The sequence below is a fragment of the Eschrichtius robustus genome, chromosome 19 (genome assembly GCF_028021215.1).
Source record: "Eschrichtius robustus isolate mEscRob2 chromosome 19, mEscRob2.pri, whole genome shotgun sequence".
NCBI lineage: Eukaryota > Metazoa > Chordata > Mammalia > Artiodactyla > Eschrichtiidae > Eschrichtius > Eschrichtius robustus.
This window is the reverse complement of record NC_090842.1, coordinates 55,203,265-55,215,990: the sequence shown is the minus strand read 5'-3', so window position 1 is coordinate 55,215,990 and position 12,726 is coordinate 55,203,265. Positions and strand designations below refer to the sequence as shown.

Sequence of the window (12,726 nt, the reverse complement as noted above, 5' to 3'; positions counted from 1 at the left end):
TATTTTGGAGGACTGGCATGTGGGATCTTAGTTCCCCAACCAGGGATTGAACCCTGGCCCCCTGCACTGGAAGCGTGGAGTGTTAATCACTGGACCGCCAGGGAAGTCCCTGTCAAATCTCTTAAGTTTCTTTAATCCATAACTCTTTTCTCTATTTTTTGTTTTTATTTTATTTTAATTGTTGCCATTGATTTGTAGAAAAACTAGGTTATTTGTTTATAGAACATTGTGCATTCTCCTTTTGGCTAATTTCTTCCTTGTGGTGTCATATAATTAGTTCCCCTATGCTACATATTTCTGTTAAGGGGTAGTTAGATCTAGAGCCTTGATCAGATTCAGATCATATTTTGCCTAAATCACATTTTCAGGCAAAAATAATTCATAGGTCATGTTGTGTACTTCCTGTGACGTCACATCCTGAGGTTTTTTAAAGTCTGGTGTCCCACTTCTGGTGATGCCATGTTGATTGGTGTTCAAGTGCTGTCCACTTAATTCTTCCTTTATAAAATGCCCTCTTCTTCTTTCACCTAAAGCATGCATTCTCAATGGCAGAAGGAAGGGTATTGCCCCCACGGGGGTGAAACTTGGTTCTTGGCAGGGAGGGGGACAAAACTCTTACTAAATATTATAATGATTTGTGGACACAGTACATAAACACATATACAGTATATCTGTGGTATTAAAATTTCATAGGTAAGTGGTATCAGGAGAAAAGTTGTCTTAAAAGGCTTTGGGGGAACTAATAATGAAAAAAAAGGGTAAGAAACACTGACGTAGAGGTTATAACATCCATTTATGATTGATGCTGAGATCTATTATTTTATTAAGGGTTACATATAGTGATTTTTTAAAAAAATTCTCTCAATTCCTTCTGCATTTCTTAGCTGGAGTTCTATAAATAAGAACTTTTCTTCATCAACTATTTGGTTTTCCTAACTTAGCAAATTTCTGAGTAATAGGAGTGTCTTTTGTTATTCGTAATGAACCCCTTTTGATCACACCTGAATTTATGCTAATGAGGTGGCTTGGAATGTGGCCCCTAGATAGCTTCAGGATGGAGCTGATCACCAGAAAGACCAAATGATTAGAGGGTTGGAACTTTCCAACCCACCCACTGACCTGACCTCCAGGAAAGGGGAGGGTGGGACTGGTTAAGCCCTATAAAAACTCTCGAACTAGATTTGATGAGCTTCTGGGTTAGTGAACACCTTGAGGTGCTTTGAAGGTGGCAATCCCAAAGAGAGCACTGGAAACTCCAAGCTCCCCCTCCGCCATACCTTGCCCTATGCATCTTTTCCATATGGCTGCTCCTAAATTGTATCCATTATAATAAATTGGTAAACATAAGTGAAGTGCTTTCCTGAGTTCTGTGAGCCATCCTAGCAAAGTATAGAACCTTAGGAGGGGATTGTAGGAGCCCCCAATTTATAGCTGGTTGGTCAGAAGTACAGTGGCCTGGGATTTGCGATTGGCTTCTGAAGTCAGGAGCAGTCTTGTGGGCCTGAGCCTTTAAGCATGGGGGCGAAGCATCTCACTTAGAATGTGGGCCCTGGGGAAGTGCTGCTCCCCAGGGCTCCCTGGGTACTCCCCTATCCTAGAGATGTAAGATGCCCATGGAAACTGGCACTCTCTGGGGTCCTGTTCAGCATCATGGGGATTAAGGAAAAGTCTGGCCTGAATTTCTTCTGCTCTATCTGGATTCCACTGGATTTGTAAGAGGGCTGAGATTTTCCCAAACTTCCCTCAAAGAGGGGAAATAAAGGTAGTTCCAAGCTGCTCATTTTGTGGGCTCTGAGGCAAGCTTGTTCTCATGGATTTGTTTTCCTTCTCCAGCCCTGCTCTCCTCTTAGGACTCTGCACATCTCCAGGAGAGGAACCCAGAAAGTTGATCAGTTCTGACAGTTCTCAAAACCATGCCTCACGTGAGTTGCTGTTTCTTCTTTCCTCCCTGAAGTGCAATCATTTTGTTGGGTTATATGAACACCAGATATGTTTATTCCCATATTTTCTGCGTTGCTTAGTCCTGTAAAGGAACTGCTCCCAAATTTCTCCCATTCCAGTGAGTGATCGTAGCAAAGAGCTTCATTCTTCCCTAAATGTTTTTCCCTGCACCAGATGGTATTCTGCCAGGAGCCATGAGGAAGCAGAAATATCTCCCCTTAAGAGTAGTATTAGCACAGTGGTTTAGTGAGGTAGTTAAATGAGACACATGACAGACTTTCATCTCTACAAACCTCAGTTTTCCACTTGGAAGTGACAACATTTCTGCTGGTTGTTCCCAATCTCAGTGTGTGGTGAGGTTTTTTTGTGAGGCTTTTGAAATTGGTTGGGGAACTGAGTCCTGAGAAGAAAGAGATCTTGCCTCTTGTACAGTTTCATGATGCTGCTGTAACAAATTACTACAAACTTAGTGACTTAAACACAAACTTACTGTCATACTTCTGGAGGTTGGAATCTGAAATCAGTCTTATAGGGCTAAAATCAAGGTGTTGGTAGATCTGTGTTCCTTCTGGAGGTTCCAGAGGAAAATCTATTTTCTTGCATTTCCAGCTGCTAGAGGCTGCTCACATTCCTTGGCTCAAGGGTCCCCTCCATTTTCAGAGCCAGCAATCACATCATTCTGATCTTTGCTTTCATTATCACATCTCCTTCTTTGACTCTTCTGCCTCCCTCTATCACTTAAAATACCCTTGTGATCCCATTGGGCCCAACCAGAAAATCCAGGATAATCTCCCCAAGATTCTTAATTTAATCACATCTACAAAGTCCCATTTGCCATGTAAGGTAACATACTCACAGGTTCCAGGGATTAAGATATGGACATCTTTGCGGGGTCATTAGTCTACCTACCACATCCCTCTTGCCAAGAAACCAATGAGAGGCAAGGCTTACCTTGGAGTTGGCCAGAATGTGTCAGAGTGATGCCTGTGTGCACCTAGACTGGCATCCATCAGCCTGCTGTAGCCTAGGAACACAGAAAGTAGGAGCAAATAAAATCTGCCAGATGTATACTCTTTTGAGAATTTTAGATTCCTAGAGGTAAAGACATTAAAGAACATTAAAGACATTAAAGAATTTGTTTTAAATACTCCCAAATAAGCAGATCATTACATCCATAAAATGAAAATACTGTATGTCCATTATATTTGGTGACATAATATAGTGACTTAATGAACTTGAATCTTCAAAAAGATTCTAAGTTATATCCAAATTCTATGTTCCAGTCCAGAGGTTTGTTAAAAAATTGTTTGGAAAGATTTCATCAATTTTGTTTATCCTTTTCTTTAAAGAGAGAAGATAATTTCGGAAAGAACCCATTAGTTGAGAATTTATTTATTATTTATTGAGAATTAGAAAGCTTAAAGTGCTGTGTGATTGCATACAATATTTCATTTAATTGGGAAACTGCAATCATCTGGCCTTTTGTATTCCCAGACCTTTCTGGATAATGGAATTGTCCTAGTATACATAGGAAGTTTTGTCTGTGGCAATAGCAGTGATCAAGGATCATGTTGACACTACAGTTCAGGCACCCAATTTCCTTCAATGTTACAGGTGTTCGGCCATGGCATATTGTTTATTATATCACCCCCTTCCTTCAATGCCCTCCTCCTTCTTATCTCATTTCACCTCAAAATCATCATCATATTTTCACAAATAATAAATGGATTTGTTGTTTCAGTGGTTGGTAACTTTCAGGGATGTGGCCATCAACTTCTCTCAGGAGGAATGGGAATGCCTTGACCCCATTCAGCGGGATTTGTACAGGGAGGTCATGGTGGAGAACTACAGCCACCTGATCTCACTGGGTAAGATCATTTTACACAGTTTTCAGAATTTGCCTCCCATACTTTCTGCCTCCTTCATTGTGAATTTCTGATTTCTATTCCCTAAGGAAGGGTTTGAATTTTTTAAAAGTAGAAGTAGACAGCCCCACTGTGTACCTTTTTATTTCTCACCCTTCGGACCTTCACATCTTCCTCCATCACTTCTTGTCAGTTTCTCTTCTTTGATGACCAATGGACTGGATTTGAATCTGGGACTCTTCATCCCATGACCATGTCCCATTTCTTTTCTTTTAAGCTGGATGTTCGATCCCTAAGCCAGACGTGTTTTCCTTACTGGAGCGAGAGAAGGAGCCCTGGATGGTGGTGAGAGCCATGACAAGATGGAGCTCAGGTGAATAAGAGCTGGCCACACAGGATCAGCTATTGCTGATAATAATACAGCTGCTTTATGAAGTGACAACACTTTGCGATGTTTGTGTGAAGCTCCCTTCAAAGGCCTATGGAAAGAAGACCTGAGACCTAGGGAGAGCAGGAAGGTGATATCGACATGAGTTCCCAAAGGAACTTCCTTTCCAACTCCCATTTACCGCTCTTCCTCCTACATTCACCCCACCCTTTTTTTAAAATTTATTTATTTATTTATTTATTTATTTATTTATCACTTTTGGCTGCGTTGGGTGTTCGTTGCTGCACGCGGGCTTTCTCTAGTTGCGGTGAGTGGGGGCTACTCTTCATTGCGGTGTGCAGGCTTCTCATTGCAGTGGCTTCTCTTGTTGCAGAGCACATACTCTAGGCGCCCAGGCTTCCGTAGTTGTGGCGCCCTGGCTTAGTTGCTCTGCGGCATGTGGGATCTTCCCGGACCAGGGCTCGAACCTGTGTCCCCTGCATTAGCAGGCGGATTCTTAACCACTGTGCCACCAGGGATGTCCCCCCCTTTTGCTTTAATGAGGAAACTACCTTTGGTTTCTTCCAAGACAGTCCTTTTTTCTATTTCTTGATTGAGTTTTTTCCCAGTTGTTCTTTTTTATTTAGCTAGGTATCTCCAACCAGCAAACGTTTGTTGAGAGCTTATTGTGTTCTTAGATTAGGATGGGCAGGGATGATCTCTCAGAGGAGGTAACGTTTGAACTGAGACCGGAAAGAAATTAGCTGTGTAAAAATAAGGCAAGTGTGTGTTCAGGCAGAGAGAACAGAAGTGCAAAGGCCCTGAGGAGAGGCTGAGCTTCCTTTATTTGAGGATCAGCAAGAAGGTCAGTGTGGCTAGAACAGAGTGAGTGAAAGTGGAAATTAGAGATGAGGTCAGAGAAATAGACAGAGATCAGATCATATGAGGCCTTGTAGGCCATTTCAAGGAGTGAGGTTTTATCCTAGGTATGATAGGGAGCCCTTGGAGACTTTTGTGCAGATGAGTAGGGGATTATTGTTTAAAGATCACTCTGGGTGTTATGTGTAGGAAGACGGTAAGAATGGAAGCAGAAGACCAGTTAGAGGACTGGTTCAAGAGTCTATATTAGAGATAATAGTGGCTTGGAATGGGGTTTAATATGTGGAGGTGATGAGAATGGGTTATATTCTGGTTATATTTTGATGGTAGGGTTAATAGGATTTGCTGAAGGATTGGAAATAGAAAGAGGCATCAGAATTTGGAAGCCTGCAGATGGAAGTCAAGAGTTACGCATTTGAGATGCCCATTAGATATCTCCATAGAGAAGTTAGACACACATTTGAAAGCCTGCAGGAGGGTAGTCAGGACTGAAGAGATAAATATAGGATTAATCTCTGTATGATGGGACGAGATGAGATTATGGAGGGATTGGTTTAGATGGAAAGCAAGGTAAATAAAGTCCAAGGGCTAAACCATGGGGCATTCCAACATTTAGTTGGGAAGAGGAAAATGATCCAGCAAAGGAAATTGAGGAGCTTCCTGAATAACATGTGATCTAGGAAGTAATTGGGAATTCAGTGTACTGGAAGCCACGACAAACACAAGGAGAGAGTGGTTAACTGTGAAAGATACTGCTAAGAGCTCAAGTAAGATGAAGGCTAAGAACTGACTATTGGATTTGGCAAGATGAAGGATATTGGTGACCCTGACAAAGTAGGTTTGGAAATGAGAGGAACAAAAACCTGATTGTAGAGGATTAAAAAGAGAATGAAGAAGAAATAAGTCAACAGTAAAAACTACAGTGGGATAGTGAATTAACTCACCAGGCAGTGTGGAAGGCCCATTTGAGGAGCTCTCAAAGGTACAAACAGAGTTTTTAAATGCTTTAGAAGTTTTAAATAACAGTATTATAATAGTGAGGAAAAAGAAGTATGATATAATAATGAGGAAAAAGAAGTTTGATTCAAGTTTGTATATGTAACTACATAAAAGTGCAGGGAAAAAACCTGGAAGTAGATACAGCAAAATGTTAGTTATGAGGGGAGTAAAGGGGAATACAAAGTATAGACAGGAAGTACGACAACTCTTTTGAGAAGTTTTGCCAGGAAGGAGTACGGTAAATGGATAGGAGCTGCAAAGTGAACCAAAGAATCAAAGGAGAGGTTGTTTTGTTTTGATTTCAAAGGAGAGTCTTTAACATGGAGATAAATAATAGAGAGATGGTATAAGGGTAAATGAAATATGGGTGGTAGTGGTCAAAAGGATGATTGCTCGAAACTGAACTTTTAGAGGTGTTGTGATTATTGGAAACAACAAGGTCTATTATATCTGCTATGGGAGAGGGTAGGTGGAATGAAGTGAAGGAAAACAGTGTTTCAGGGGAAGCAGTGTGCTCAAGGTTTCAATCAGAGCAAGAAGGTGAAGAGGATAATCAGAAGGGAGGCTGAGGTTAGAGTACTTCTGGAAAGTATACTGTGAGTTCCAGAAGGTCTGTTGGTTAGCATGCAGTAGAACATTGGGTCATAACAGAGGATGTCCAGACCTGGATTGGGATGAGAGTCTTAGTGATGACCAAGGACCCAGGAAGCCAGGGCTTTTCAGAGGTAATTGGATACCCAGAGATGTCAAGCATTACAGGATTGGTCCTGAGTGGTCTCTTTGGGGAAGGTGGGTGCTTATTTCTGTTACAAACGAAGAGTGATGGGACTGTCACGCTAAGAGTTTATAGAAATCAAGACCTCCCAGGAGAAACCAGCCTTAATAGCAGGATGTGGAGGTCTTACCAGCAACAAAAGCTATGAGGGCCTTTCTTTTAGGCTGCAGTGAGTGGAGTGGTTGTCTTAATAGAAGAAAGAATTGCAGGTGCAGTGTTGCTAGAAGTCTGGATTTGGGGAAGGCTTTTCAGGAATTGCAAAGGTCTGTGAAATTTCAGGCCCTGAAAGGATGGAAAGCCAGTAGGGAGGCTGAGGGTAGAGGGAAGAGCATTCCTAGCAGAGGGAACAAGTACTGAAGGCTATAAGAGGATAGAGCCTGGTGTATATGAGATATTCAAAGAAGACCCTTGTAGTTGGAGCCTAGTAAGGGAGAGGTACCAGGTGTGAGTTTGGAGAAGCTGGCAGAAGCCAGGCCAGGCAGCACCTTCTAGGGGTTATGAAATGACCTGATAGGCTGTGAGCAGCATTTGTTTTTTGTTTGTTTGTTTTTTAACATCTTTATTGAATGTGAGCAGCATTTGTTTTTATTTTTTGGTTTAGTTTTGTTTCATACATAAAATAAAACAGAAGAGAAAATAAAATAAAATATCAGAATGCATCACATGTAAAAAAGATAATTTCATGACCTATTTGTCTTGTTTATGTTTGTGCATTGTACTCACAATATAACATGCATAATAATATAACATGCATTTCTTATTGTGAGGTTGCAGTCAAAAGCAGTTTGAAAAATGCTACTAACAAGTTTGAATTTTATCCCAAAAGCATTTGCAAGCTTATGAAGAATCTTATATAGGACAGTGACATAATGTGATTTACACTTTAATATATTACTCTGACTGCCAGATGGAGATTAGAAGGATGGGTCTCATGACGTTACTGAGTAGGTTATTGTCGTGGTTCAAATGAGAGTTGCTTTGGGCGTCCTCGGAGTGTTGGCAGTGGTGTTGGGGATAAGGAAACAGATTCAAGAACTATTTAGGAGATAGACTCAGTAGGACTCGAGGGGGTAAGAGTCAAAGGGGCCTTTCAATATGCCTTCTGCTTTTCAGACTCCATTTTGTTGTCTTCAGTCATCACCCCTCTTTCAGTTTTCCCAGTTATTCTTGCATTGATTTAATGACAATAAAAAGAACTACTTACTTGAGTACCTTTTCATACATACTCCTCACCCTCAGAAAGGTTTTAAGATTTGGGTATTCTTATCTTCACTTTCTTTATCCTACTAGGTTGCCATTTAGCACCTTACCCTGTGTGGTCTCACAGTGCTTCCCACCCCAGAATCATTAGATTTATATTTCTTCCCATTTTTATTATCATGTTACTATAACATGGAGAGCAGTTTGGAATCTAAACTGGATTTATCTGGTCCCTTACACTGTTCCATTAATCACCATATTCCAGTTGGTTTCTTTCCTACTGTCTTGTAAACCATATTGTGCTTCTCTGACAGAAAGCAGAAGCCAGATACTCTCATCCCAGTACATTTTGCTGACGAGTTGGTGTTAAATTGAGCCGTGTGGGGGTTTTTGTTTACAGTTTGCAGTTTCATTGTACTTTACTGTTTACAGTTTCATTGTACTTTACAGTTTACAGTTTCATTGTACTTTACAGTTTGCAGTTTCGTTGTACTTTACAGTTTACAGTTTCATTGTACTTTTTAGCAAAAGCACGTTTTCCTCAGATTTCTGACTCTTATTTCTAAAAGACCGTTTGAACTTGATTTTACTGATATATGTTTATTTTCTTTCCCACTACCATCCTCTATTACACTCTACAGCCTATATGCAGTGTTGCCAGAGTGCGCCTGGGGCTCCAGTCACAGTGGATACTGTTCTTCTACATTTGAAAATTTACACCCATCTCTCAACTTTGTTCAGAATAACATAAAATTTTCTTTAGTGTATGAAGTTGTCACTATTTCTAGAACATTATAGAACATTATGCTTTTCTGGGAAATATGAGAACATTTGGCCTTGAGTAGAAGATACTGGAAAGAAAGACCTGAAAAAATACATGAAGGGAAAAAGAAAACACTGTGTTTGCTTTCTATGTTCTGGGGAATAGCTATAAAGAGGCGTATTTTTCCTACACTTGAAGCTTGAGGAATAGGAGGATCAACATAAATAAAGAAAATGTAATTCTAGAATTGCAAAGATTGAAACAAGAATGAAGAAGAAGGTGCAGATATAGAGAATAAGGACATGGCATGGACCCAATTAGAGTTTTCAGTGATAGTCTTTCTGAGCAGCTGGCATTTAAGTTAGTACGTTTTAGACGAAAAGGAACTGGCCTTGCAGAGAGCATTCGTGGCAGATGGAACAGCATGTGAGGGAGTCTAAAATGCATAAGAATTTGATAAGAGGCTATACAGTGAGAGGTGGGTGGCTTGGCCTAATGTGGTTGTAGTGGATGTGGTCAGATATTTGATAAATTTTGACAGGAGAGCTAATAGGATTTGTTGATAGATTGGCTATCCACCCAGGCATTTGTTTGTTTATTTCCAGGGGTGTTTTTGTGGTAATTTTATAAGCTTCCTTGGTGATTCTAATCCACTCCAAAGTTTGAGAACCACTGACTTAATCTGTTTTCTTAATTAATTTTCCCCCTATAAATTCCCCTCATTTTATGTTCTCTCCTTGTGCCTTTTTTTAAATTGCACAAAATTTTTAGCAATGTTTAAGCCATTCTGTTCTTATGAGAATTATCATTTTATCTACCATTTTTACCTTAGAAGGTTTATTTTTTCTTACAAACAAAAACAGCAGGAATTTGCTTTCTTGTTATTTTACAGACTTGGAATACAGCTGTGAGACCAAAAAGTCATGTCCAGAAAAGGGAACTTATGAAATGGAATCACTGCAATGGGAGAATATGAGGAAACCTATCAGCCATAACCTTGAGTGCAATGATCTTGGAGAAAATACAGAGTGCAAAGGCAAGTTTGAGGATCAACAGAGAAGTCAGGAAAGACCATACATGCACATGAAAATTACCTGTAAAGAAGAGGCCACTCAAAGCCATTCCATGTCCCCTATTCTTCATCAGATAAATCCTACCAAGGAAAAATTGTACAAATGTAAAGAATGTAAACAAGCTTTCAGCTACTTGTCATGCCTTATTCAACATGAGAAAAGTCATAATAAAGAAAAACACTCTGACGTTAAGAAATGTAGGAAGATCTTCAGCAAAAAGCCAACCTATATTCAACATCAGAGGATTCAGAATGGTGAGAAACCTTATGAGTGTATGGAATGTGGAAAGGCCTTTGGTCGTAGTTCTGATCTGATTCAACATCAGAAAATTCATACTAATGAAAAACCTTATCAATGTAAAGCATGTGGGAAGGCCTTTATTCGTGGTTCACAACTCACTGAACATCAGAGAGTTCATACAGGAGAGAAACCATATGAATGTAAGAAATGTGGAAAAGCCTTTAGTTATTGTTCACAATATACACTCCATCAGAGAATTCATAGTGGTGAAAAACCTTATGAATGTAAGGAATGTGGGAAGGCCTTTATTCTTGGCTCTCAGCTTACTTACCATCAGAGAATTCATAGTGGTGAGAAACCCTATGAGTGTAAGGAATGTGGAAAGGCTTTTATTCTTGGTTCACACCTTACTTATCATCAAAGAGTTCATACTGGTGAAAAGCCTTACAGATGTAAAGAATGTGGGAAGGCCTTTTTATGTGCCTCCCAACTTAATGAACATCAGAAAATTCACACAGGTGAGAAACCCTATGAATGTAAAGAATGTGGAAAGGCCTTTTCTCGTGGCTCACAACTTACTTATCATCTGAGAGTTCATACAGGTGAGAGACCCTATAAATGCAAAGAATGTGGGAAAGCCTTTATTTCTAATTCTAATCTTACTCAACATCAGAGAATTCATACAGGTGAGAAACCTTACAAATGTAAGGAATGTGGAAAGGCCTTTATTTGTGGCAAACAACTTAGTGAACATCAGAGAATTCATACAGGTGAGAAACCCTTTGAATGTAAGGAATGTGGAAAGACCTTTATTCGTGGTGCATATCTTACTCAACATGAGAAAATTCATGGTGAGAAGCATTATGAATGTAAGGAATGTGGGAAGACCTTTTTTCGTACCACACAACTTACATATCATCAGAGAATTCATACAGGTGAAAAACCCTACAAATGTAAGGAATGTGACAAAGCTTTTATTTATGGCTCACAACTTAGTGAACACCAGAGAATTCATAGAGGTGAAAAACCCTATGAATGTAAGCAATGTGGGAAGGCCTTTATTCGTGGTTCACACCTTACTGAACATCTAAGAACTCATAATGGTGAGAAACCCTATGAATGTAAGGAATGTGGGAAGGCCTTTAGTCGTGGCTCAGAACTTACTCTACATCAAAGGATCCATACTGGTGAGCAATCCTATGCATGCATCCAGTGTGGTAAAGACTTTAGACGTCATTCACAACTTATTCAACATATGAGGCTTCATAATTGAGAAAGCTTTATATATGATTTAATATAAGAAAGCCTTCACCCATCTTCAGCAGCTCTGGAATATTAGAGAACTCATATTATGTTTGTAATGAATATAGGACATCCTTTTGATTGTGTTCAAAATCAACTCATTTTTAGAAAGCTTATATTAACTTCATGAATGCAGAAATAAATGACTTCTGGAACCCATTAAACATTTTTTAAAATCTCTATAACCCTGGAATGTAATGCTGAATTATATCCTTTATTGAGCACCATCTCTATTTTAATATTTCCTAACTGTGAAATTGGATAGGTTACTTAACTTCTCTGTGCCTCCATTTATTTATGTGTAAAATACTATAATGGTATAATAATGATCAAATTGTAAGTGATTAAACACATGTAACTCCCTTTGGACAGTATCTGATACTCAGTGTTATTATCGTTATTATTATTATCATTATCATTATTATTATCATCATTATTAATGCTATTAGAGAAGTCAAATGGTGGAATATTTTATAAGTGCCATAGAAAGATGTAAACATTCTATTACCATCTATCCCCTTTTGAACCCAAATAATTTATTCTATGACAAGAGCTTTAGAACATAATAAGAGTATGAAGGCCTCTATTTTAGAGCTCATAAATTTTGCTGCACCAGAAAATTCATACTGGAAAGAAACTCTATGGAAGAAATTTCTTTACGGTTGTAGAGCTTTTTTATAAAATCAAGGAGAGGTGATTTTTCTACAACAAATTACAAAAGCAGAAGTCATTTTCCACATTTTCTAATTACTATAAGGATAAAAGAATTTACCAACAAAATGATAGCCAAGTTAATGCCATTTAAAAAAACCTATAAAATATTGTCTTAAATGAGAAATCAAAGCAAAATTTACCAACTACAGTTTCTCCTCATTATCTGAGCCTAATCTATTCCTGATAACATGTTGAACAGTAAATTTTCTGATGCCCAAACTTCAGAGCCTACCTACATCCCATTACTTCAAATGGGAAAAATAATGTTTCCAACCCATTCAAATACCCTAACCAATTTTCCCAAACATAATTTAAATTCAAGTTAAACCACTTACATGACTTCTCTCAGGGATTTCTGAATAATATAAAACATTTAAAACCCAGTTAACAAGTAATTAATTAGCAGACATGTTTGTGCATGCAATTATTTTGAACATTATAAAGTATGAATTGTGTTTTTCTTCTACAATTCAAGGAACAGATACTATGACGATATATAATGAAATGTATTAGTACATAATGGAAATAAATAACAATTAGTAAAATAAAAGAAAATAATAATAAAAGTAAAATAAAAGACATTGATAGAAGAATTGATACAAAATTTC

General features: G+C 38.7%; 1 protein-coding gene across 2 annotated transcripts in view; it reads left to right on the top strand.

Annotated features, from left to right (window-relative positions):
- LOC137753340 (zinc finger protein 345) overlaps positions 1-12,726 on the top strand; it is a 186,903-nt gene that overhangs the window by 110,457 nt on the left and 63,720 nt on the right. Inside the window, exons 8-9 of one of the 2 annotated variants that reach the window (XM_068528463.1) lie at positions 10,113-10,872; positions 11,038-11,344. In XM_068528463.1, coding sequence (XP_068384564.1) covers positions 10,113-10,872; positions 11,038-11,344 — 1,067 coding nt within the window. Of the gene's footprint in view, positions 1-10,112; positions 11,470-12,726 lie in introns of those variants that run through there. The other variant, XM_068528464.1, reaches the window with a different exon arrangement.